We start from the raw sequence: 24,457 nt of genomic DNA, 5'->3' as shown, positions 1-24,457 counted from the left end.
TACCTCACCTTTCTCTCCCTGTAAAGGGGCTCAGGTAACACAAGCTCCCCTTCCCTTCCTCTCCCCACAACAGGCACCTTGTGATGTAGGTGGGGCTGAGAGAGTTCTGAATGAACAGTGACTAGACCAAGGTCACCCAGCAGGAATGAAGGAGTGCAGAAACACATCTGGTTCACCAGATAAACCTCCACCACTCAAGTGGAGAAGTGGGGAATCAAAACTGGTTCTCCAGATTTGAATCCACCTGCTCTTAACCACTACTACACCATGCTGGCTCTCAACATCTAGAAGAACTGGGCAAGCATGATTGACACTAGACTCCAAAACTTTTTTCTAATTCAGATAACCCTAAGTCATTTCTACTACTCAGAAACAAACCCCATTATATTCCACAGGGCTTACAGTGATGTTAGGCTTACAATTAAAGTTACACAGAGGGTCAGATCTTGGAGGAAGCTGCTAGAACTAAATGTGCAAGGCAGCTATGAAAACAGGAAGTGAAAATTCTTGCCCTCTGAGGTCAGATTAGAGAAACTGGGGGGGGCAGGGGAACCATTTCAGTGTTTGAGAAGAAAAGAAGGGGACAAGCGAAAGTTTGTTTGGTTTCTGCCAATCCCCATGGTGTCTGAATGTATGCTTCAGAGAACCCCCTTGTGATTTCAGTGTGAATTCTAGGTGCCTTCTCAACCCACAAAAGACAGTCTTTTAATTGCGCCTTGTTTACCTGCATTATTGGGCTGGTTCTAATAAGCAAACCTAAATGGTGCCAGATTTGCTTACCATGCTTTGGTTCCCAGCTAGGTGCCAACCATTTGATACTAACACTTCGGAATTGAACCAAAGAAATAATAAAATAAGCCTAATGCCAAAATATATGAAAGGGGTGCTGAACTAACAAAGTTGGACAACTTGCTCATTCCTGCACTGAATTTGTGCACTATATCACCACCATGAGGTGTGCAAAGTTAAAAGTCAGGCTCTCACCACAGAGGACAGCACGTGCCAACTACAAACCAAAGAAGCACAAAGACAGAGAACTTTCCTTGAACCCAGTGGGGCACGATCATGCAACCCTTGAGTTAAGCAAGAAAAGGCTTTTGGATACAATCTTGTCCATGCTTATTGAAAAACGTGTTCTGCTTAAACCTGTAACATTTACCGCTGAAAAACAGAAAAACAGCATTGTGTAGCAGTTATTATCAGCCGGGAGGGGGTCCAAGAAACAGGAATCAATTCCTTATACAGTAGAGTGTTGTGGGTTTTCCGGGTTGTATGGCCGTGTTCCAGTAGCATTTTCTCCTGACGTTTCGCCTGCATCTGTGGCTGACCATACAACCCAGAAAACCCACAACACCCTAGTGATTCCGGCCGTGAAAGCACTCGACAATCCTTATACACTCTCAAAACTCCCTGGGTGAATTGGGCCTAGCAGCCCTAGAGTGCAGTGAAGAATGGAGAACAAGGCAAAACTGTCCCTGAACTTCCTAGAAGAACTGTGGGATTTTTAAAAAATGTAATACAGATAAGCATCAGGGGAAAAAGATATTTAGTATCTGGCTGTCCATAACGTTTCTGCTCTTGTTTTTCAAACTGATAACAGTGTTTGGGAGAGGCATCATCAGAGAGCCTGCCTTCCATTAAAAAGATACCTGGTGTAAGGCTTTGTGAAACTGGCAAGGCATCTTTCTCTATGCTGGTATTGAAACAGCATCTGCAGATAGGACGGTTTTCCAAACATGTTTGGGAAGTCCATTATCCATAGCACCCAGTGCCTGTCGTCTCCCCCCTTGATTTTTAAGGACGGTAAGTTATCTGACTCCCTACTGTCTGGCTGTGTCTATTTCCCACGCTTGGCTGTGCAACTTTTCTCTCCCAGTCATTGGCAGAGTTTTACATCAACAAAATATTGAAAAACACAGAGGCCCACCCTTCTAGCTTATTTTCTGACTAGTAGCAACAGGTCTGAGAAGCGATGGGGTGGGGGGGAGGTTTCCCCAAATCGCACAAGATGTTTCCCTTTCCCCCTCCCCTGGATTGCTGAAAATTGCAGCTCCCACGTAGAAGGGGGGGGGGATCAGTGGATGGAACAGCCTCAAGGCCTTTTACTCTAGAACAATAACAAAGGGGGGGGGGGGAGAGGAGGGGCCGAAGGGAAAGCAAGAGACGCTGAATCGACCCCCCCTCCCTTTTTTTGCTGAATCATCCTGAGATTCCTTTTGTGGGTCGTTTTTGCTGAGTCACTTGATGCAGGGACGAGACGGAGAAAGGGGAAATTGCTACTTTTCGCCCCATGCAATCCTCTGTAATTGCTATTCTGCACTCCTGCACCCCTGAGCAATTTTGCCCAGCCCTTTTTCTCCGTCCCCAGGTTGCCAACTGCCTGGAGACAGGGGAAAAAAAGGCCCTGCTCCTTTAACAAAAGCTTGACCGGATGATGTCCTTTTTTCTCCACGCCACGAAAAGATTCTGCTGCCCATTTCCACGTAGCCATCCTCTCTTAAAGGGGCAGGGTCTTTTTCTCCAGGCCGGTCGGCACCCCTGTAATCTCGACCCCACTAGTTCTGGCTCTTAACAACAAGCAGGTAGCCAACAGGTCCAGCTCTCCCCCATGGGTGCGGTGAACGGAAACGGGCTGAATGGCTGCCTGCTGTGCAGCTGCTAAAAGGCACGTCGAGAGGGAAGAAAGGGTTACTCCCATGTCCACACTTCTCCGGTTTCTGGGTGGGGGAAGCCTCCCCCGGCCCAGAGTGTCCCCCACTGTGGCCCAAGAGCCTCATCTATCCCGGTTCCTCTCCACTTCGGTTCCCTTCTAGTTTCAGCCCATGCAAAAACCGAAGGCAACTGAAGCCCCTTGAAATGGGAGCAACACCCCATTCCTTTCCAGGGAACGTGAGAATGCCGGGTCACGTATCCAGCACGCTAGTTAAAAAAACAATAATAATAGCAACGATCATTTCCTATGGCTGCTCATGTCTGGCCCCCCAAATGCACTTTCTTGCTGAATGCAATGCCCCACTTTGACTTGGGAGGGCAGCGACCCCCATTTCAATCCGGGGCTTTTGTGGGGGGGGGGGTCTACGAGCAAGGCAATAGCCTCCTGCAGGCTGCAGCCCCCTCCTCGGGAGCCAGCGGCCTCGACCCCCGCCCCTTGCAAAGCCGAGGAGGGGGTCCGCCTCCTTCCCCTGCGCTTGCGCCCAGCGCGGCGGGAGGCTCCGGGAAGAGCCTCCGGGCTGGCTATAAGAGCCCCTGCCGAGCCCTTCCCTGGCCAGACCCACCCGCCGCCGGCTGCCGCTTTGGTGCTGCTCTTGCTTCAACAGTGCTTGAACGGAGCAGGGTCTTTGCCGCCGCCGCCCCCCCAACTCTCTCCCTCGGCCAGAGCCCACCTCCGCCTGCGCCATGAGCTCCGTGCGCCAGAACTACCACGCCGAGAGCGAAGCCGGCGTCAACCGCCTGGTCAACCAGCTGCTCCACGCCGGCTACACCTACTTGTCCCTGGTGAGGCTCCTCTCCACGCTGGGGCTGCGGGAGGGGCGCAATAGCGGGGAGGCTTCTCACCTGCCAGGTGGGGGAAGGGATGCTCCCCTGGGGATGCTCCCCTGGGGAGGCCTGGGCTGTCTTCCTTGAGCGTGCAGAATGATGCACTTTCAATTCACTTCCATAATTGTTTGCAAGTGGGTTTTGCTATCCTGCACGATACAACCCAGCTGCAAAGTGCATTGTTCTGCAGAGCAGGTACCGCTCGGGTGTGGTTGTAGCTAACAAGGTCCAGTTTGATCAGGTCCTTACCTGGAGGTCCTTACCTGGATAAACCATTGAGCAAAACAAGCACATGCGCAGGGGCTCAAGTAAAGAGGGCACCATAGAGGTTCTAGGTCCTTACCTGGACAAACAATTAAGCAAAACAAGTACACGCTTAAGGTTTTAAGTAAAGAGGGGCCCATAGAGCCCCCCCCTCCTTCCTCATCTCTACTAGGTGTTCATGCAGATTAGTTAAATCTGAGGATATGATCAAAGACTTGGCAATTAAAAAATGCAGGAGGAAACTTTTTTTTTAGTGTCAAGTTATAAATAAGCAACAGTAAACATTTTGCATGTAAGTTACAATGCTGCAATTGATCTACAAGGCAAGGAAGCTAGGGAATAGTGGGTGTTTTGTTTCCTAACAAATATTTATTCATTAGAATGGGCCTGTGTTCAATGTTTTACTGTGGTTTTTATTTTGAATGGCATACAGTACGTGGGGGTACTGTAATCTCTTCAGTGCTTAGAGTCTCAAAAGTTCTTGATCAAGAGGAGTCCAGCCAGAGCCAGATTTAGATGAAGAGAGGCCCGAGGCCCATTGTGGCGAACCTGTGGCACTCCAGATGTTCATGGACCACAATTCCCATCAGCCCCTGCCAGCATGGCCTAGGCCAGTGATGGCGAATCTTTTTGAGACCGAGTGCCCAAATTGCAACCCAGAACCCACTTATTTATCACAAAGTGCCAACATGGCAATTTAACCAGAATACTGAGGTTTTAGTTTAGAAAAAACAGTTGGCTCCGAGGCACATGTAACTTGGGAGTAAGCTTGGTGAAGCAACCGTGCAACGCTTCGAATGGATGAATCTCGACCTTAGGAGGGTTTACTCAGAAGCAAGCCCCATGCCAGCAACCAAGCTTACTCCCAGGTAAAGGATCATGCCCAGGCCAGCCTAGGGGTGTGTGTGTGTGTGGGGGGGTGATTTTCCGTCCCCCCACATGATGAAAGGGCTCTGAGTGCCACCTCTGGCACCAGTGCCATAGGTTCGCCACCACTGGCCTAGGCTATTTCCCTCCCAATCCCCCACCCTCACGACTAGTGTAAGATGGAAGAGTGGTTTAAACAAAACTGAGTAAAGCTGAAGATGACGGCAGGGTGTTTAAAATTCCACAATTCACAAATCCTCCTCTAAAGGACATAAGATGTTATTGTTAAATACCATAGTGATTGGGGGAAAAATGCATTAAATGTTAAAATTAACACTGTGAAAAACTTTTTGCCGTAACCGAACTTAGTAAATAAGCAGGAATTTGTCAGAAATATTGTACTGTACATCTTCGCCGAGGCCCCATAGATTTTAAGGCTTTAGGCTCCAGCCTGCTAAGCCTATAGGTCAATCCAGTACTGAGTCCAGCTTCCTTCTTATATCCTATAGCTGTGGTGGCGAACCTTTGGCACTCCAGATGTTATGGACTACAATTCCCATCAGTCCCTGCCAGCATGCCAATTGGCCACACTGGCAGGGACTGATGGGAATTGTAGTCCATAACATCTGGAGTGCCAAAGATTTGCCACCACTGTCCTATAAGAATGGTGCTCTTGAAGAACCTAGCAGTTCTGTATCCCTATAAGGTTTTTTTACTTTCTGAAATCTTCTTGACAGTAAGTGCTGTTTAAACCTACCTTCTTGCTACCTATTCTGTATTTGCCTAGTATGTTGGGAGGGGGGAGGACCACGGAGCCATTCACAGCCCCACCCAGGTGGGTGTTGCTGGTTCCCCCGCACAAAGAGGCCTTTATTTAGAAGTTGCTCTCTTAACTGCCTTCTTGTGTTTATCTTCTTGAGAAAGTATTTACAACTGTACTGTGAGAGTAGGCAATCTGGTAAACTCAGTAACTTGGTCTTTTTTTAAGGGGAATGGGGATTAAATTTTAGCCAGAGCTCAAAGTCTGCTGATTACACTGCAGTAGTGTTAAAATTTGTTGCACGCAGTACACAGTGTGGCCCATTATGGGTGTGTGAGCTGGGCCTTCCTCCCAAAAGGCTTGTGAGTGGTGTGGATTTTCTTACCCCTTGGCGCCTTCCTGCCTCAGTTTCATGCCCTCCCAGCGATTGTGAGTTCTGGCATCTTCACTCCCCTCCTGTGTTTTGCAAACTGCAGGTTTACATTTGTTGTAGTGTCTGCCATCCCCCCCTCACATCTCATAACTTTGTTTACCAGTGGCAAAGTTCACCTGTGGCAGAGTTCTATGTAAGCTCATGCTAAGATAGGGGGTTAATAATTAGAATGTAAGCTTTATCTAGATCTTCTTTCTGGCAGTCACATGGTTTAAGGTTAGGAGGCTATCTGGAAGGGACATGGAAGAGAGGCTGGGCAGAATTTCATTGTGGGGGGATCAAAGCCAGTCAGCGCTAGGGTGGCAGCCCATTGTCTTAGCTACCTCCCCACCCCATATACTACCTAGCTTTTTTCTTAGTGTTCCTGGTCACCATCTTCATCTAGCATTCGGGGCAGTAGTTGTTAATCTCTAAATAGGGTTCAATCCAGGGTTTTTTTTAAATTGGTTTCTTGATGAAGCAAGTTGGTACCTGTTTAAAGTGCAGTTTGTACGCTACTACTGTTGTTTCTGGATGATGCATGGTCTTTAGCCGTTGCTGAGACCATCTTGATCAGTTTGAGAAATGCTGCTATATTTGTACTAGGCCAAAAACAAAGTGTTTAGTATTCACCAGGTGTGAAAGTAAGTGGGTGCAGGTCAGTATGGAGCCAAAGTGTGGCACCTTCAATCTTCTGCCTTAGCAGATCCTAGTAAGAAAGAAGAAGAGTTTGGATTTATGTCCCCCCTTTTCTCTCCTATAGGGAGACTCAAAGGGGCTTACAATCTCCTTTCCCTTTTCCCCTCACGACAAACAAACAAACACCCTGTGAGGTGGGTAGGGCTGAGAGAGCTCGGAAGAACTGTGACTAGCCCAAGGCCACCCAGCTGGCATGTGTTGGAGTGCACCAGTTCATCTGGTTCACCAGATAAGCCTCCACAGCTCAAGTGGCAGTGCAGGGAATCAAACCCAGTTCTCCAGATTAGAGTGCACCCGCTCTTAACCACTACACCATGCTGAAAAGTTACTTCCACCCCTTGGTATTCACACAGGTAATGAGTTTGTAGTAGCATACCTACATTAAACAATAGAGTGCTATACTCTTAACTCCAGGCAAGATGCTCTGGTATGATTATTAGCTTAAAAGTGCATCATTTTGCTGCCAAGGAAGATTGGCTCGGAATTGCAGGCTTAGCTTCACAAATGAGAACCTACAATTCATTATTCTGTGGTTGTTCTTTTTTAATGAGGTTTAATGACTCTGTCTCCTCAGATCCGTTAAAACAGAGAGGGAGGAATCCTAAGCTTCTTGGCCCACAGTATTGTTTAAGGAAACTCTCAAAATCAACCACAAATCTCTCCCTTTTCTTTTTCTGTCAGGGTTATTATTTCACCCGGGATGATTTGGCTCTATCCAAATTTGCCTCCTTCTTCCGGCACGTGTCTGAGGAGAAACACGAACAAGTTGAAAAACTCCTGACCTTCCAAAACCGTCGCGGAGGGAGAGCTGTTCTTCTGGATGTCAAAGTGAGCATAAGGGATCTAAAGGGCGGGGGTCTCAGTGGCTCTGAGAAAAGGGGGAGGGTTGATTGGCTGGTTGCAGAAGAGGGCTTGGAGCAGGAGCTTCTGGGAAAAGCGGAAGAACCTAGAAAATCACTAAAGGGCTTCTGGGAAGTGGAAACTACCTGACAGTGGGTCTTCCACACCTGGAGATAGGTGTAGCGCTACCCCCACATGCCGATGTCCCAGGATGAGTGTGGTTTTTAGGTACATGATACATAGAATCATAGAGTTGGAAGAGACCCCCAAGGGCCATCGAGACCAACCCCCTGCAATGCAGGAACACACAATCAAAAGCACTCCTGACAGATGGCCATCCAAACCTCCAAAGAAAAACCTCCAAAGAAGGAGACTCCGCCACCCTCCGAGGTAGTGCATTCCACTGTCGAACAGCCCTTACTGTCAGGAAGTTTAGTTCAAGTTTTTCCTGACCTTGAACCCATGACTCCTGGTTCTAATCTCTGGAGCAGCAGAAAACAAGCTCGCTCCCTCACCAACATGACATCCCTTCAAATATCTAAGCATGGCTATCATGTCACCTCTTAACCTTCTCTTCACCAAACTAAACATACCTAGCTTCCCAAGTCTCTCCTCGTGGGGCATGGATTCCGGACCTTTTACCATTTTGGTTGCCCTCTGGACCCATTCCAGCTTGTCAATATCCTTCTTGAATTGCGGTGCCCAGAACTGTACACAATACTGCAGACCTCATCTCCTGGGCATCCGGTGTGAGCTATTGAGTTTCTTGAGGCAGAAAATATAAACTCTCTTTAGAGAGAGGGACTGTCTGCTTAGTTTATGTGTGGCTCCATCTCTTGCTGGCTGCCCTTTTTGAGAACGCCCCAGCTGACCTGTTGTCTTACTTGTGTCTTTTGCTGTTGCTCACCGCCAGAAACCAGAGCAGGATGAATGGGGGAACGGAGCCTCTGCCATGCTCTTCGCCCTGCAGCTGGAGAAGAGCGTGAACCAAGCCCTGCTGGATCTGCATCAGATTGCTACCCGCCACGTGGATCCTCACGTAAGCAGTGAAGCTGTTGGTCTAGGTCCGTGGTGGCGAACCTTTGGCACTCCAGATGTTATGGACTACAATTCCCATCAGCCCCTTCCAGCATGGCCAATTGGCTATGCTGGCAGGGGCTGATTGGAATTGTAGTCCATAACATCTGGAGTGCCAAAGGTTCGCCACCACTGGTCTAGGTTTAGGTTGTGGGGCTCCTTCCTGTGACCCCTCCCTGCCCTATAACCAGAGGTGGGATCCAGCAGGTTCTCACAGGTTCCCGAGAGTAGGTTCCTAATTATTTGTGTGTGCTGAGAGGGGGTTACTAATTGGTGATTTTGCCATGTGATTTTTGCCTTAGTTACGCCCCTCCTCTCAGCAGTAGCGCACAGAACTTGAAGCAGTCTAGCAGGAAGTGCACCGGCGTGCGTGGCAGCCTGCGCCTGCGTGCATTCATTTCCTGCGTCCTTGCCACAGCCCCGCCCCCGGAATGCCCAGCCATGCCCCCATCGTGCCCCGCCCAGCCCCATTGGCGCTACGCCACAGTTTGAATCCCACCACCATGGGAACCTGTGACTAAAATGTTTGGATCCCACCACTGCCTATAACTCTGAATGTCCGTGGTTAAAAGAAAAACCAAGCTTAATTCTGAATCCTGTAAAGCTAGCATGTGTATGTGCATTATCCATGCATGGAATCTGAAGGGTTAGGAACTTGCCTCCAAAAAGTAGTAAGGTTGGCTGAATGCTAAGGAAATGTTGATCCCTGTCCTACTAAGCTCCATGAAAAAGATATTCTTGAACTGGTGTTTTAAATAATGGTCAAAACACCAATAATTGCCACTGGCAAAGTGGATAAGCTCAAGATCCGGGAAGTTACTGGGGAACCCGTCTCTCTTGAGAGCCAGTGTAGTGGTTAAGAGCAGGTGGATTCTAATCTGGAGAACCGGGTTTGATTCCCCACTCTTCCACCTGAGTGGCAGAGGCTTATCTGGTGAACTAGACATGTTTCCGCACTCCTACATTCCTGCTGGGTGACCTTGGGCTAGTCACAGATCTCTTGGAACTCTCTCAGCCCCACCTACCTCACAAGGTGTCTGTTGTGAGGAGAGGAAGGGAAAGGAGCTTGTAAGCCACCTTGAGTCTCCTTACAGGAGAGAAAGGTGGGGTTTAAATCCAAACTCTTCTTCTTCTCACGTTTTCCTCTGCCTGCACCCTTCCAGATGTGTGACTTCCTGGAGACTCACTTCCTCGACGAGGAGGTGAAGCTGATCAAGAAGCTGGGGGATCATGTGACCAACCTGAATCGTGTGCGTGCCAAAGAAGACGGCCTGGGCGAGTACCTCTTCGACCGCCTCACCTTGGGCGAGTCCAGCGACTGAGCAGCAGAGGGTGCCGACTCCCTCTAGAGCCCTCCGGCCAACCTGTCCAGCCGTGTTGCTCTGATTTGTGTGTTTGTGTTTTTTTAAAAAAAAGCACCTTTGTATCCTGCACAACTTAAGAGGGAGAGTATGTAACTGGCATTAAATAAAACTTGGCATTAAGCACTACACTGGTATGTGTTTGTGTGCACGTATGTGAACTGTTACTAGGATAATTTTGCATGGTGTCTTGCATTGAGTAGTCTGGTTTCCATTGATTTTGTTAGCTGGTGCTGTCTCTAAAATTTAATCAGCTGTACTAATGGTGGCGGAAGGTGCTATGCAATCCTTCCCAGCGTACGGAATCCCGTAGGGCACAGGTGTCAAACTCGCGGCCCTCCAGATGTTTTGGACTACAGTTCCCAGCATCTCCTGCCAGCGTGATGCTGGCAGGGGATGCTGGGAACTGTAGTCCGAAACATCTGGAGGGCCGCGAGTTTGACACCATCGCTGTAGGGTTTTCAAGGGCAGGGACAAAAAGAGGTGGTTTGCCATTGCCTGCCTCTTCCCAGCATTCCTGGACTTCCTTGATCGCCTCCCATCCAAGAACTAACCAGGGCTGACCCTACTGAACTTCAAAGATCTAATGAAGTTGGGTTAACCTGAGATATCAAGAGCAGGCCTCTGCTAATGGGAGCTACCACATTTTCCCTTCTGTTCTGTGATTTCTAAGGCTTCATGATGTTCTGTTCATCAAATATTTGATCATCTACCAATATATACATATTTTCAGTGTGAGCCTGGCCTGCTTCCCAGAAAACCAAAGCTACAACGTCTGATACCAGTTCCTCAGGACTTAACTCAAATCTGCCCATTGTTCTACCCTGGAAGACAGAGCAAGACTCCTTGAAGTCAAGGCCTAGAAAGTCATTCTCCGCTTGGTTTTTTTTTTTTTTAAATCAGCCTGGGAAAGACTTCTGGAAATGAAAGCTTGTGTGAATGGCATGTCTTAGGCCCCCTCTACACACAAGCAGAATAATGTACTTTCAAGCTGTGCGGAATAGCAAAATCCACTTTCAAACAATTGTGAAAGTGGATTGAATGTACATTATTCTACATATGCAGAAAGGGCCAGAGCTGGTCATGGAAGTGTTACTTGATGTTTATTCCTTTAGAACAGTGATGGCGAACCTTTTCAAGACCGAGTGCCCAAACTGCAACCCAAAACCCACTTATTTATTGCAAAGTGCCAATGCAGCAATTTAACCTGAATAACCCCCTTGAGCAGGGGCCAGCCTGCTATAGCCTCCAGCAAGTCCCACATGCGCCGCTCTGTTATCTTCTCCTGCCTTCATTCCTCTTTGCAGAAAAGACACCATCTCCAAAGTTTATAGAATTATTGCTCTTGACGCTCAGTTTTCCAAAGCAAAATTTATTCTTAAATAATTTTGAGATTTGTCTCACAAACAGCTTTTGTTCATTTGATTTGTTTTTCCACACAGTTTTCGGTAGGGAGGGGCGGGAAGACACAAACCTCAAGCGCTTTTTAAAAACAAGTCGTGGGGAAAGGAGAGGAACAAAACAAAATGGAGGCAAAGAACTGGGGGGGGGGGGGGGGAGAACAGGAAACAAAATGGAGGGAGTGACGGCCACATAACCTGACAGCAAAGAGATCCCTTAACAAAAAGAGGAGGTAAAAGTGGTATGTGGTTCATAATCCAAGGTCAGGCGCTTAGCAATTCCAGACAGCAAGTAACATAATCAGCAGATAGCCTTGGCTACAGGAGGGAAATGGAGTTTCCTTCGTTCTCTTGGTACCAAACTTGGGGGCAAGGCATGAGGGCACCATGTAAGACCCAGCTGCCTCTTATGCCAGACAGGAGACATTATAAAACCTCACAGCCTCTTTACTCGACCTGGCACCCTGCCCTCTAAACCCTACAGCCATCTTTCTCCCCTCCAGTGGGCAATAAAGTCTGGAACATTATGCTCTGGCGGATGTTCCGAGATAGCTCTAGTCCTAGCCTTTCTCCCATTTTTTAAATTTACATAGCACAGTCATAAAACGCCACACACCCCTAAAAGCACTTGGTCTAAAGCATTAGATGCCAGGAAATCAGCTCTACACCTATGTTTGCGTATTTTTAAGGGCCGCTATTGCACAGTGGTGTGGCTATTTTTCTGGGAAACTATGGCCAAACAGGAATCCCTGCCCTACAAGATGAGTCAAGGACTGCCCTTTATGTTCTAGAGCCGCTAACTGCACATTTCTGTTTTTTACAGTAACTCAAGAAGACTCACTTGACTCAGACACAATCACAGGTCTTCATTTGGGTCCATTGCACCGCAAACTGAGTTACTCTAGCAGCTGCTTGAGTGGCTAGTAGGCCCAGTTTGTTGGCATGGCTCCATAAAGTTTGAAGAGGACTTTGGTTGTTTCTCCTATCTGCTTTCCAGTCTACACATGCACAGAGTACTTTATACTGCCAAACGAGCCCTGGGAGTTCTCAATTTCTTCCTTTTCAGAACGACACAAGACGACTTTCTTTAGACCCAAGACCACCCCTTAAGCTTGTAGTACCGTTCCGGAAGGTTCTAACCTAACCGTTGCTGTTGAGAAAACACCTGTTATGTTTCCAAGTCATGGAAGTTCCGATCCAAATAGAATTGTTCCTCCTTTTATGCTGACCCTGTTAGCTACATCCATGAGACAATCACACCTGTAAAATTCTTGCCACTTCAGTTCCCAGTGACGTCTCGAATACCTTTAAAAACATCCATACAGTCAAGGAGCAAGACTCCCGAACCTGCCTGAGACAAAATTGGACAGGGCAAACATACCCTGCTCTCCTCCTCATGCACACCATTCTAGACGGCTTCGAGAAGTGTGACCCCAACCCAGAGTTTTTCTAGGATGTTGAAGCATCCTAGAACTCTGTTGCAGCAGGGGCAGCAATTTAGCACTCTACACGGGTAGATTAGGATTTGTATTCCTTCATGATATAAGAAAAAACCCCTGTTACTAAGAATTCCTAAAAAGCCTGTCTCTTCCCTAAATCAGTGGTATTTGGGACATTACAAAACATTCCAGACCTATCCCATCATAAGCACAAACCACCTTGAATATCACTCCTGGGATGGGCTTCTTGATCAGTTTCCCCTCCACCTTTCTACACCTCAGGGTTCTAAATGGCTTATTCCAAGTAAGGTAAACAACACTGGGGACTCCATTATGTGCCCCCCGCTTATTTTAGTTCAAGTTTCTCCAAGCAATCAAAGGGCAACTTCCTTTCCAATGCCGCAGCACGGGTGCATCCTTTACAGAGCAACACTGGAACACGGAAACCCCTAGCCCTGCCTTGGCTCTGGAACACACTAGAACCTACATTCTAGAACCGTTTCAGAATCCAGCACCAGAGAGCAGTTGACCTATCAAGGGTGGGGTGACACATGGCAAGAGGAGCAAATGCGGGAGGTGGCGTCGGCACGGCTAGCAAGGGGTTAATTCTTCTCCTCGATGAGGGAGTTGGTGGGGCTGCTGAGGTCACTGGGGCTGCTGGGAAGGGTCGGGGTGCTGGCGTTGGAAGAGGTGCTGGCTTCGCTGGAGCCCTTTTTCGGGCGCTTCCGCCACTCGGGGACGGCGCCCATCAGCGCCGTGGTCTTGATGTTCTGTTTGTCCTTCTCTGCTTCTTCATCCTCGTCGTACCGTTCGTCGTCGTCTTCGGTCTCGCTGTGGTGGGGGCTGGAGTGACGGGAGATGGAGGGCGAGGGCGGCACCGAAGCTGGGCGCGGATAGCGGAAGCCCTGGGCCTGCAACGCACGAGGTGGGAGGGGGAGGGAAAAACATGACCACATGGAAAGATAAACGAAAAAGGAGGATATGCAGCAACTGAACTGTTGCTCTGTTTCACATAAAGATGTTAGTAGACTGTATATTCTTCCACCACAGCACTCAACATGCCGGAACTTCTTTGTTGTAGAGTGCTCCGCCTGGGTCCTCGTGTCCACTAGGCCTGTTCCCCCCCCCATGCATTTGAAAGTGAAAATACCTTTTGGCATAAATACTCTTGTATCAAAGTACCATGTTCAGTAATGCACAGAATAACGGCTTTGACAAAGGCAGGTGACAAAAAAAAAATAATTCTCATATTTGTTTGGGACTATATTCTAATGCGGAAGCATACAATTTTCTCAATGGCTGCACCTCAACAGCCTGAAGTAATAACTTTATGTGAAACAGAGGCCCCTTCTGAACATGCAGAATAATGCACTTTCAATCCACTTTCACAATTGATTGAAAGTGGATTTTGCTACTCCGCACAGTAAAATCCAGCTGCAAAGTGCATTGAAAGTGGATTATCCTGCATGTGCAGAAGGGGCCAGAGTATAACCATCTGATTCCTTCCTGAATGGAATCAAGGGCAACATAAATGGATCCCTCTGTTTTACCCTCACAACAGCCCCGTGAGGTAGAATAGGTTGAGATAGTGTGTAAAACACAATCTCTGTCATTGAGCTATGGCCTCCTGGGTCAACTCTGGCCTGGGAGACTGCATATAAAAGGCCTCCCTCCAGAGGTGGGATCCAGCAGGTTCTCACAGGTTCCCGAGAGTAGGTTACTCATTATTTGTGTGTGCCGAGAGGGGGTTACTAATTGGTGATTTTGCCACGTGATTTTTGCCTTAGTTACGCCCCTCCTCTCAGCAGTAGCGTGCAGAACTTGAAGCAGTCTAGCAGGAGGTGCACCGGTGCGCGTGGCAGCCTGCGCTCTCGCGCGGCATTCGCTTCCATCGCCCGCGACCTACCGCGAAGCGGCTGTGTCCTTGCCATAGCCCGCCCAGGAATGCCCCGTCCAGGAATGCCCGACCACACCCCCGTCGTGCCCCGCCCAGCCCCATTGGCGCTACGCCACAGTTTGAATCCCACCACCATGGGAACCTGTTACTAAAATTTTTGGATCCCACCACTGCCTCCCTCCCCTCCCTTCTTCCCTCCAATGGTAATACACTTACCGCAGTTGGTTCATGTGGTTCGTAGGTGAAGTTGTCAGGGAATGCCTTTGCTAGTGCCATATGCCGGGCATACATGTAATACTGCAAAAGGAAACAAAAACGAGAAGGGCACAGACGTTGAAGCGTTTTGTCTTATTATATCCAAAGGCCATTTACCTTCCCATGGGAGCCAAGATATCATTTCATACAGCCTCTTCCCACACGCTTCGCCCTTGAAACCCCCTCAAATGTCACCCTACAAACTGAGTAAATGTCTGTGCCTCTTCTCCATAGACCTGCTTGTGGCAACTCACAACTAAAACACAACAAAACTGAACAAGAGAGGACATAAAAACAGCAGAAAACACACTCCGAGCAACCTATAATGATGTTGTTTTAATAGACTTATAGCTAGAACCATGGTGGCGAACCTTTGGCACTCCAGATGTTATGGACTACAATTCCCATCAGCCCCTGCCAATTGGCCATGCCGGCAGGGGCTGATGGGAATTGTAGTCCATGACATCTGGAGTGCCAAAGGTTCGCCACCACTGAGCTAGAAGCACATCGGAGAAACGTTTAAACAGTATGAAGTGGGGGAACACAGATGTAAGTTTACCTCCTTGGGGATAAACAGGTTATAGAAGAATCGATAAAGAAAATGCAGATATTCTCATTATTGTATGCCAATAAAGGCTTTGCATTGCAATATTCTCATTAGCTCAATGTCTGTGGTAAAAGGTTCCAAGTGTGTCCATCCCATGACTCGTGTTTTTCAGTGCTAGTTATGTGTGATCCGTGGAAAGAGGAAAGGTACTTTGTACATGCTTAGAGGTTCTCCTTGTGACAGCCTGATCAAGGCAGACTCTTGTTGCTTCCAGGGCCATGTATGAAGTACGTACTCCAATCCTTCCCTTACTTTCTCTCCACTTCCATCAAGAGCAGAAGAGAAATTAAAAACAAGGTATGCTGAAAAGGTGCCATTTTGGGGGAGGCAGGAACTAACATGGTAAAAGGTCTGGAATCTATGCCCTACGAGGAGAGACTTAGGAAGCTGGGGATGTTTAGTTTGGTGAAGAGAAAGTTAAGAGGTGACACGATAGCCATGTTTAGATATTTGAAGGGTTGTCATGTTGGTGAGGGAGCAAGCTTGTTTTCTGCTGCTCCAGAGACTAGGACCAGGAGTCATGGGTTCAAGATGAGGGAAAAGAGATTCCACCTAAACGTCGGGAAAAAAACTTCCTGACAGTAAGGGCTGTTCGACAGTGGAATACACTCCCTCAGAGTGTGGTGGAGTCTCCTTCTTTGGAGGTTTTTAAACAGAGGCCATCTGACAGGAGTGCTTTAATTAGAGATTCCTGCATTGCAGAGGGTTGGACTTGATGGCCCTTCGGGTCTCTTCCAACTCTATGATTCTATGAAATTTCAGACTGGAAACCCTCTGGTGGCAAATAAGTAGACTGCGGAAAGTGGAGGGCCCAAGGCCTACACAAAGCTATGGCAGAGTTATGACTAGGATTGCTACCTGGGGAGAGGAAGCGAGGAGTACATCTTCCTGCACAGGAAACTTACCCTGCCCAGATACTTCCAGTCTAGGAGGTCGGAGAGCCGCTCAGTGCGGTTGCGTTGGATGATGCGCTGCCGCCGGGTCTGCTGGCAGAAGCTGTAGAGGAACGAAGTCAGCTGGGTGCACGACTCGTCCAAGGCCCGGAAGCGTCGGTCCATGATGTAGATACCTGGGACAACAAGGGAGGTTTAAAGGAGGGGCTGCAGCTCAGAAGCAGAGCCCGTGCTTTGCATGTGGAAAGTCCTGGAGTTGAGCCAGGGCATATCTATGCATAGAGGCAGCGTGTTGATATTGACAAGCGGGAACGGGTCCAGAGGAGGGCAACCAACATGGCAAAAGGTCTGGAGTCCATGCCCTACGAGGAGAGGCTTAGGGAGCTGGGGATGTTTAGTCTGAAGAAGCGAAGGTTAAGGGGGGGACATGTTTAGATATTTGAAGGAATGTCATGTCGAAGAGGGAGCAAGTTGTCTTCTGCTGCCTCAGAGACTAGGACACGGAGTAATGGATTCAAGGTGCAGGAAAAGAGATTCCACCTGAACATTAGGAAACACTTCCTGACAGTCAGGGCTGTTCGACGGTGGAATTCGCTGCCTCTGAGGATGGTGGAGTCTCCTTCTTTGGAGGTTTTTAAACAGAGGCTGGATGAACATCTGTCGGGAGTGCTTTGATTATGTGCTCCTGTATGGCAAGGGTTGGACTTGATGGCCCTTGTGGTCTCTTCCTACTCTATGATTCTATGCGTACCCCAATACCAGTTGCTGGGTTACATGTGGGACACCCCCCCCCAAAGTACCACTTATTGCCCCCCAGTACCTACCGTAAGCTGAGGGGTCTGCTATATGTTCCTCCATGAAGCAACCGAAGCCAGAGAGGTTGGTGGAGATGCTCGGGATGCCCATAACGGTACATTCAGCTGAAAAGAGGCACATGGATCAAATGAAGATGCGCAAGTTACACCCTTGTGGCTCAGCACCACGAATCATAATTCTAATATTTGTTTGGAACCATATTCTAATGTGAAAGCATACAATTTTCTCCACAGCTGCACTTCAACCAACCATAAGAACATAAGAACTAGCCTGCTGGATCAGACCAGAGTCCATCTAGTCCAGCATTCTGCTACTCGCAGTGGCCCACCAGGTGCCTTTGGGAGCTCACATGCAGGATGTGAAAGCAATGGCCTTCTGCTGCTGCTGCTGCTCCTGAGCACCTGGTCTGCTAAGGCATTTGCAATCTGAGATCAAGGAGGATCAAGATTGGTAGCCATAGATCGACTTCTCCTCCATAAATCTGTCCAAGCCCTTTTTAAAGCTATCCAGGTGAGTGGCCATCACCACCTCCTGTGGCAGCATATTCCAAACACCAATCACACGTTGTGTGAAGAAGTGTTTCCTTTTATTAGTCCTAATTCTTCCCCCCAGCATTTTCAATGAATGCCCCCTGGTTCTACTATTGTGAGAAAGAGAGAAAAATTTCTCTCTGTCAACATTTTCTACCCCATGCATAATTTTATAGACTTCAATCATACCCCCCCTCAGCCGTCTCCTCTCCAAACTAAAGAGTCCCAAACGCTGCAGCCCCTCCTCATAAGGAAGGTGCTCCAATCCTTCAATCATCCTCGTTGCCCTTCTCTGCACTTTTTTTATCTCTTCGATATCCTTTTTGAGATGTGGCGACCAGAACTGAACACAGTATTCCAAGTGCGGTCGCACCACGGCTTTATATAAGGGCATGACAATCCTTGCAGTTTTATTATCAACTCCTTTCCTAATTATCCCCAGCATAGAGTTTGCCTTTTTCACAGCTGCCATGCATTGAGTTGACATTCCCATGGAACTATCAACTAAGACGCCCAAATCCCTTTCCTGGTCTGTGACTGATAGCACTGACCCCTGTAGTGTGTATGATCATCTTTATGTGAAACAGAGTATAGTCCTCAGGATTTTCATTTATCCTGTTCCCTCTTTCAAGCTCAGTACAGGTTAACAAACCAGTAAAGCGCTCACGCCTAACCCTAAAATACACAAAATACACCCAAGATCTTATAACTAGTACCACCATAATTTTTCTTTAAAACGGTGTCTATCATATATAAAAGCACTTATATATACATTGCACAAGTGAAGAAAAGGATGTCAGGTAGGGATTTCAGAATCCAGAGAATCTCAGAATCGTGGCACAAATAGAATTTAGAGTGACTTACAACCCCCGCCCTCCACAGCAAACCTACCTGGCGTGTAGCCCCATGGCTCATAATAAGAAGGAAACACTCCCAAGTGGCAGCCTCTGACAAACTCCTCGTAGTCCACAGGAAGGAGCGGGCTGGTGGACGACAAGAATTCAGGGTGGAAGATGACCTGAGAGGAGACAAGAGCAAAAGAAGATGAAGAGCTGGTTTTTATACTCCACTATAATTATATTTTTCCCCTTTGGGTATTTTCCCCTGTGGGCATTCATGACGGTGGGCTTTAGTCTGGTCACCCCATTCCTCATTCCATAGGCTAATAGCCTTGAAGCTACGCTGGAACAGCCTGGAGATTCAAAAGGGGTCTTGAGGGCATTTCGTTCCTAATAGTAAGTTGGGAACTGGGTCAAAAGACAAAATGTTCCTCCATGCTAGAGGAAAAAAGAATACAGTTCCCTACATGTAGAAAACAAGCTTGTTCGAGAGAATAATTTGACCTCTATTGGCATTTTTCAACATTCCTGCTCAACATTTAAATTCGGCTTTTTAATATTCGGCTTTCCTGCTCAACATTTATATTCGGCTTTCCTGCTCAACATTTATATTCGGCTTTTTTATATTCGGCTTTCCTGCTCAACATTTATATTCGGCTTTCCTTCTCAACATTTATATTCGGCTTTTTTTATATTCGGCTTTCCTGCTCAACATTTATATTCAGCTTTCCTTCTCAACATTTATATTCGGCTTTTTTTATATTCGGCTTTCCTGCTCAACATTTATATTCAGCTTTCCTTCTCAATGGCAGTTTAGGACATTGTTCTACCCTCCTCAATTTTCCCTCCCAGCTAAGCCAATTATTCCAGATCTATGAGACCCCAACCCTGGCTCCTTTGCATAAGAGGCCAGCCTAGGTATCCCGCTGCTATCTCGCAGTGGCAAATGTCCCCCTCCACCAGTCACTCACCTTAACCCGGTCAGAGCTGCTGTTAAAGAGGCCAATGCGCCGGATGGTGTTGAGGATGGGGTCGGTGGAATCATCCAACATGTTGTGAGTGCAGACTGGGGGGAACGAGTGGCGCTAATTGGGAAGAAACAGCAACAAGCACAGATAGTTGTCATCGTGGCACAAGAAATAGAAGACAGCAAGTTTATAGCCCTCATGATTGCCAAGGAAAAGTGTGGGACATGGACCATGTTTTCCTCCATCCCTCTTTCTACCACAGCTTTATTTGCAAAGAGACCGTGGATATTTATTTAATCTTCACTGAAGGCTCCTATTTCATATCATTCAATTCCTGAAACATCCCGAATTCATCTCCCAGAATCCTCTGCTCCAACTTACTTGGCCATTTTTTTCTTCCACGAATCTTATCCTGCCTTCCCCCAATAACTGCCTTATGTTCCATTCTCCCCCCCTTGATACCTGTGTGGCAAAAATGGCTCTCTTCATCATGGTGAAATCTTCCTTGTCCAGCATTTTGTTCATATCCGGAAGATTCCCTCTGAGGTAAAAGAGGAAGAAGAGGGTAATGGTGACTGTAAGGTGGTACGGTAAGGCTCTCCCTCACCTCCCACATTTACAGCATATGTAAGAATCAAGAAAGGTACCCAAACTGTGCAAGTTGGACTGAAAGGACCCCATTCACCAAACCCATGGCAATCCAGCTCATGCCCCATGTGCCCGGCAACTTCCCCATAGGGGACCCACTTACACAAGGAGCGATTCGTAGAGTTTCTTGCCAAACTTCTCCTTTACTGCATTGGCTGTATCCCTAGAGGGGAAATAGAGGAGGCGAAGAGGTGGATTAGATCAGGGGTCTGCAACCTGTGGGTCTCCAGATATTCATGGACTACAATTCCCATCAGCCCCTGTCAGCATGGCCAATTGATGAAAGAAACTACTAGAACTCTATCACCAAACCCAAATATCTACGTATTAGTTAATGTCTCTGAATTACTATCAACATACAAACCTAAATCAAAGCAGTCACTTTACGTTCAGAAGCTCTGAGTGAACCCCATTCTTAAATACATTTCCCTAAATTGCCCATAATTCTTCTCTCCCTTCTCTTTAAGACTGTGCTCTGTTTCATAGTCCTAGTGGTTGAAAGGGAAAATCCTCCCAGGGCTGGTCTGTGTGAATCCAGACTCTTGGGCCCACTTGAAGAAGAAGAGTTTGGATTTATATCCCCCTTTCTCTCCTGTAAAGAGACTCAAAGGGCTTACAATCTCCTTCTCCCCTCACAACACCCTGTGAAGTAGGTGGGGCTGAGAGAGCTCCAAAGAACTGTGGCTAGTCCAAAATCAACAAGCTGGCGTGTGTTGGAGTGCACAAGCTAATCTGGTTCACCAGATAAGCCTCCACAGCTCAAGTGGCAGAGCGGGGAATCAAACCCGGTTCTCCAGATTAGAGTGCACCTGTTCTTAACCACTGCGCCACACTGGCTACATCACAATGAACTCACCAGAGCTGCTTGCGAACCGCTTGGCCTTTCAAGGTCTCAACGTTGAAGTTATTGGTCCGGGCGGGCATGATGAAAAAGGCTACCACTGTGGTCTGGCTGCCATTTACCTACAAGGAGCCCGGAAAAAAACAGAACAATAAAACGAGCAAATCACTAATGGCCTGTTTTTCCCATTCTAGATATTTGCTCCCCACTCCTCTTCATGACCACGTTGCAGCAGTGGTCTTTAAAAATCTGAACCCCAAAATCAATGAAGTTACAACACCAACCTAAAAAAAAAATCAATTAACCATAAAAACTTCATGAGAAGCAACGTTTCAAAGTACCATCCTTCTAATGCTTGTTAAAAACATAAAACGACGGCAAACATCTCCCATAAAGCAGCAGCAAAAGAAATACTACAACAACAACAAGCCGTCGGAAATGAAAGGTATACGAGATGCTTCTTCTGAAAGCTTTTTTTCTTGCAACACTGTCGACAATAACAAAAGAAATGCCAGACAATTTCCTTGTCAAAGTTTCTCTCCAAATCACCTCTGGCCACCCCCTCTGTATACAGAAGAAGAGAGAAGAGTTTTTAATTTAGACCCCACATTTCTCTCCTGTAAGGAGACTCAAGGTGGTTTACAAGCTCCTTTGCCTTCCTCTCCCCACCTTGTGAGGTAGATGGGGCTGAGACAGTTCAGAGAGAACTGTGTCTACCCCATGGTCACCCAGCAGGAATGCAGGAATGCGGAAAGACATCTGGTTCACCAGATAAGCCTCTGCCACTCAGGAGGAAGAGGAGTGGGGAATCTAACCTGGTTCTCCAGATTAGAATCCACCTGCTCTTAACCACTACATACGAACACAAGTGTACGCTTGGTAACTATTCCTGCCTTCATGCATCTCTTCTGCCTTCATGCGCCACACCATTCTGGGCTCTAAAGTTCCCTGCAAATGTTCTGACATTCATTTCGGATGGAACAGGATGGCTGAGGTTTGTGACCCTCTTCTGCACATCCTATTAGGAATGCGTAAAGGCCAAAGACTGCCATTAGCAGCCGGACCTCACAACTCTACCCGCCACTTAGAACTATACCCCAGTGGCCACTCTGCTCTATTTACCCTGAGCAAGTAGTTCAGCCGGGCCAGAGCTTCCAAGAAAACGTCAGCCCCTTTATTGGAATATTCGTAGCGTCCAGCGATGAAGAAGAAGATGGTCTTGTCAAGGTTGAAGTCCAAGTGCCTGGGAGAATAGGATGGCAAGAAGAGGTTGAATCAGGGAATTGGCAACCTGCCCCCCCGCTCCGGGAGAAGCCAAAAGAGTCACTCCTCTTCCCACCCCCCCGCCCCACGATCAGTTTATCTAACAAATCCATTATGTTATGATTAAATATTAACACTACATTTATCAGATTATTGGTCGTGTTTAATAATGTATCACTGGAGGCACATTATTATTATTCAGGACTAAAGGGAAAGGAGTTGCTGTTAGCGCTGCTCAAATTACAAACCTTCCTTTTGAAAATGAAATAAAGGAAGAGCTATAATTGTTAACTGAACAACACCAGATTGCCTGGGGAAAAGCAGATGAGGGCCAGGACAGAGACGGTGCCTTTTCAACTCCTGGGACAAACAGAGTAGTAGCTTCCCCCAGATCTTGCACTGCATAGATATCCATTTTAATGGTTACACTCTTTTTTTAAAAAAGGCCACTAATGGAATGGCCAATTCAGGAATGACTGGAGGGTGATGCATATTTTGTACATGGCAGATCTCTTGTTTAGTTTCTGGTGTCTCCAGTTATTTACTTTCATTATAATCTGCCTTTCCTCCCAATGGGGATCGAAAGCAGCTTATATCATTCTTGCCTTACCCTTTTCCTAGAAACTCACATTCCTGGGGCAGCCATCTTGACTGGCAGGGCGTTAAGAAGGCAAGACGAGGCTGGATAGGAGGCTCACAAGGACTTACCCATAGAAGTGTCCCCGGACGAACTCTTGGATCCGGGCCTTGCTCTGGGCATGGAGGTTCTGGAACTCGTGCATGGCTGAGAACTTCTTGACATTCAGACCATTGGGAGTCACAATATCTGGATGTTTAAGGGAAAGAGGCAGGGACAGGAGAGCACAGAAGCTTTAATTTAAGGAATGCATTTTCAGTCTGCCCAACCCAAAGAGAGTGAACCCGTAAGTACTCAGTAGGAGTTCTGCAACAAAATCCACCCCACTCCCCAGCAAGGTGGGCCCAGATTGCTCTCATATTCTGAACATCAGTGACAGATATATTAATAAGCAAATGGAGTTAAGATGTGGACAACTGTCCTTCCCCCCCATTTGCTTTTCATTTTCATTTTATATTTATTTATTTGTACAATCTGCTTGTTTTGGGGAGTTTTACAGAACTACACTGGCTGTCCCCCTACTAGTGTTTTGGATCTCAAAATGTTTAATAAGGATGATGCTTCAAAAAGTTTGAATCGCAGTGCGGGGGCAGGGGGAGAACTCAGAAATGGCGCATGGAAATGGCCTCTGTCGCAGGAGCAGGGTGACCCACACTCCAGGTAGCTGGCAAAGAAAACAGGAACATTCAAGAAGAGAAGAAGAGTTTGGATTTATATCCCCCCCTTTCTCTCCTGCAGGAGACTCAAAGGGGCTTACAATCTCCTTGCCCTTCTCCCCCCTCAACAAACACCCTGTGAGGTAGGCAGGGCTGAGAGAGCTCCAAAGAACTGTGACTAGCCCAAGGTCACCCAGCTGGCGTGTGTGGGAGCGTACAACTCAAGCGGCAGAGCGGGGAATCAAACCCGGTTCCTCCAGATTAGATACACAAGCTCTTAACCTCCTACACCACTGCTGCTCCATTCAAGATTCCATTTTGTACCAGAAGCAAGGTTCCATTACACTTTCTCCTAAGGGCTCAGGGGCTGAAGAACTCTACAGTCATTTAGGCAAAATCTGTACCTCCAGACTGGGCGGGAGAATGGTGTAGTGGTTAAGAGCAGAATTCTAATCTAGGGAACCAGGTTTGATTCCCCACTCCTCCACCTGAGTGGCAGAGGCTTATTCGGTGAACCAGATATGTTTCCGCACTCCTACATCCCTGTTAGGTGACCTTGGGCTAGTCACAGTTCTTTGGAACTCTCCCAGCCCCACCTACCTCACAAGGTGTCTGTTGTGGGGAGAGGAAGGGAAAGGAGCTTGTAAGCCACCTTGAGTCTCCTTACAGGAGAGAAAGGTGGGTATAAATCCAAAGTCTTATTCTTATTCTCCTCCTCCTCATGCCACAGCTTTCTCCCTGACGCGAATATAACGCAACGTACCGGGCTTCCGTTTCAGCAAGTGTTCAGCCTCCACGGCTGTGATCTGGGAGACGGTTGTGAAAGCGTGGGCACAATGGACGGCAGATCGCTCCATACAATAACGGTGGTAAATCTGTCGGTCCCCAGCTTCCTTGTCTAAATTAAACTACAACGAGAAAAAAAAAGTAGGCACAGCTCAGAATTCTGAG

At 47.5% G+C, this 24,457-nt stretch overlaps 2 protein-coding genes across 5 annotated transcripts in view; one reads left to right on the top strand and one right to left on the bottom strand.

Annotated features, from left to right (window-relative positions):
* The first annotated feature begins 3,216 nt into the window (after positions 1 to 3,216).
* On the top strand, positions 3,217 to 9,946 carry LOC125445228 (ferritin light chain, oocyte isoform-like). Of its 2 annotated transcripts, none has more exons than XM_048518177.1 (4): positions 3,217 to 3,495; positions 7,221 to 7,367; positions 8,293 to 8,443; positions 8,598 to 8,710. In XM_048518177.1, exons 1-4 carry the CDS (start codon positions 3,397 to 3,399, stop codon positions 8,693 to 8,695), a joined length of 495 nt encoding a protein of 164 aa, XP_048374134.1. In that variant the 5' UTR covers positions 3,217 to 3,396; the 3' UTR covers positions 8,696 to 8,710. The 2 variants fall into 2 exon arrangements, with proteins under 2 accessions (XP_048374134.1, XP_048374133.1); XM_048518176.1 differs by lacking the exon at positions 8,598 to 8,710 and adding an exon at positions 9,620 to 9,946 and having other exon boundaries at positions 3,235 to 3,495; positions 8,293 to 8,418.
* Positions 9,947 to 11,173: 1,227 nt separating this feature from the next.
* Positions 11,174 to 24,457, bottom strand: part of GYS1 (glycogen synthase 1) — a 31,778-nt gene continuing 18,494 nt past the window's right edge. For all 3 annotated transcript variants that reach the window (XM_048517798.1, XM_048517800.1, XM_048517799.1), the window contains exons 6-17: positions 24,270 to 24,414; positions 22,922 to 23,039; positions 22,073 to 22,193; positions 20,966 to 21,072; positions 20,213 to 20,272; positions 19,924 to 20,002; positions 19,465 to 19,578; positions 18,546 to 18,672; positions 17,133 to 17,228; positions 16,321 to 16,484; positions 14,770 to 14,850; positions 11,174 to 13,567 (exon numbers count right to left, since the gene is read on the bottom strand). In XM_048517798.1, the coding sequence (XP_048373755.1) occupies positions 13,259 to 13,567; positions 14,770 to 14,850; positions 16,321 to 16,484; positions 17,133 to 17,228; positions 18,546 to 18,672; positions 19,465 to 19,578; positions 19,924 to 20,002; positions 20,213 to 20,272; positions 20,966 to 21,072; positions 22,073 to 22,193; positions 22,922 to 23,039; positions 24,270 to 24,414 (1,521 nt within the window). In that variant the 3' untranslated portion in view covers positions 11,174 to 13,258. The remainder of the gene's footprint in view (positions 13,568 to 14,769; positions 14,851 to 16,320; positions 16,485 to 17,132; positions 17,229 to 18,545; positions 18,673 to 19,464; positions 19,579 to 19,923; positions 20,003 to 20,212; positions 20,273 to 20,965; positions 21,073 to 22,072; positions 22,194 to 22,921; positions 23,040 to 24,269; positions 24,415 to 24,457) is intronic.

Source organism: Sphaerodactylus townsendi, linkage group LG15, assembly GCF_021028975.2.
Source record: "Sphaerodactylus townsendi isolate TG3544 linkage group LG15, MPM_Stown_v2.3, whole genome shotgun sequence".
NCBI lineage: Eukaryota > Metazoa > Chordata > Lepidosauria > Squamata > Sphaerodactylidae > Sphaerodactylus > Sphaerodactylus townsendi.
This window is presented reverse-complemented; position numbering and strand designations above follow the sequence as displayed.

Coding starts and splice junctions, on each gene's coding strand:
- LOC125445228 (XM_048518176.1), top strand. CDS start 3,397: ATGAGCTCCGTGCGCCAGAACTACCACGCCGAGAGCGAAGCCGGCGTC. Junction 7,368..8,292: donor CTGTTCTTCTGGATGTCAAA/GTGAGCATAAGG, acceptor GCTCACCGCCAG/AAACCAGAGCAGGATGAATG. Junction 8,419..9,619: donor CCCGCCACGTGGATCCTCAC/GTAAGCAGTGAA, acceptor GCACCCTTCCAG/ATGTGTGACTTCCTGGAGAC.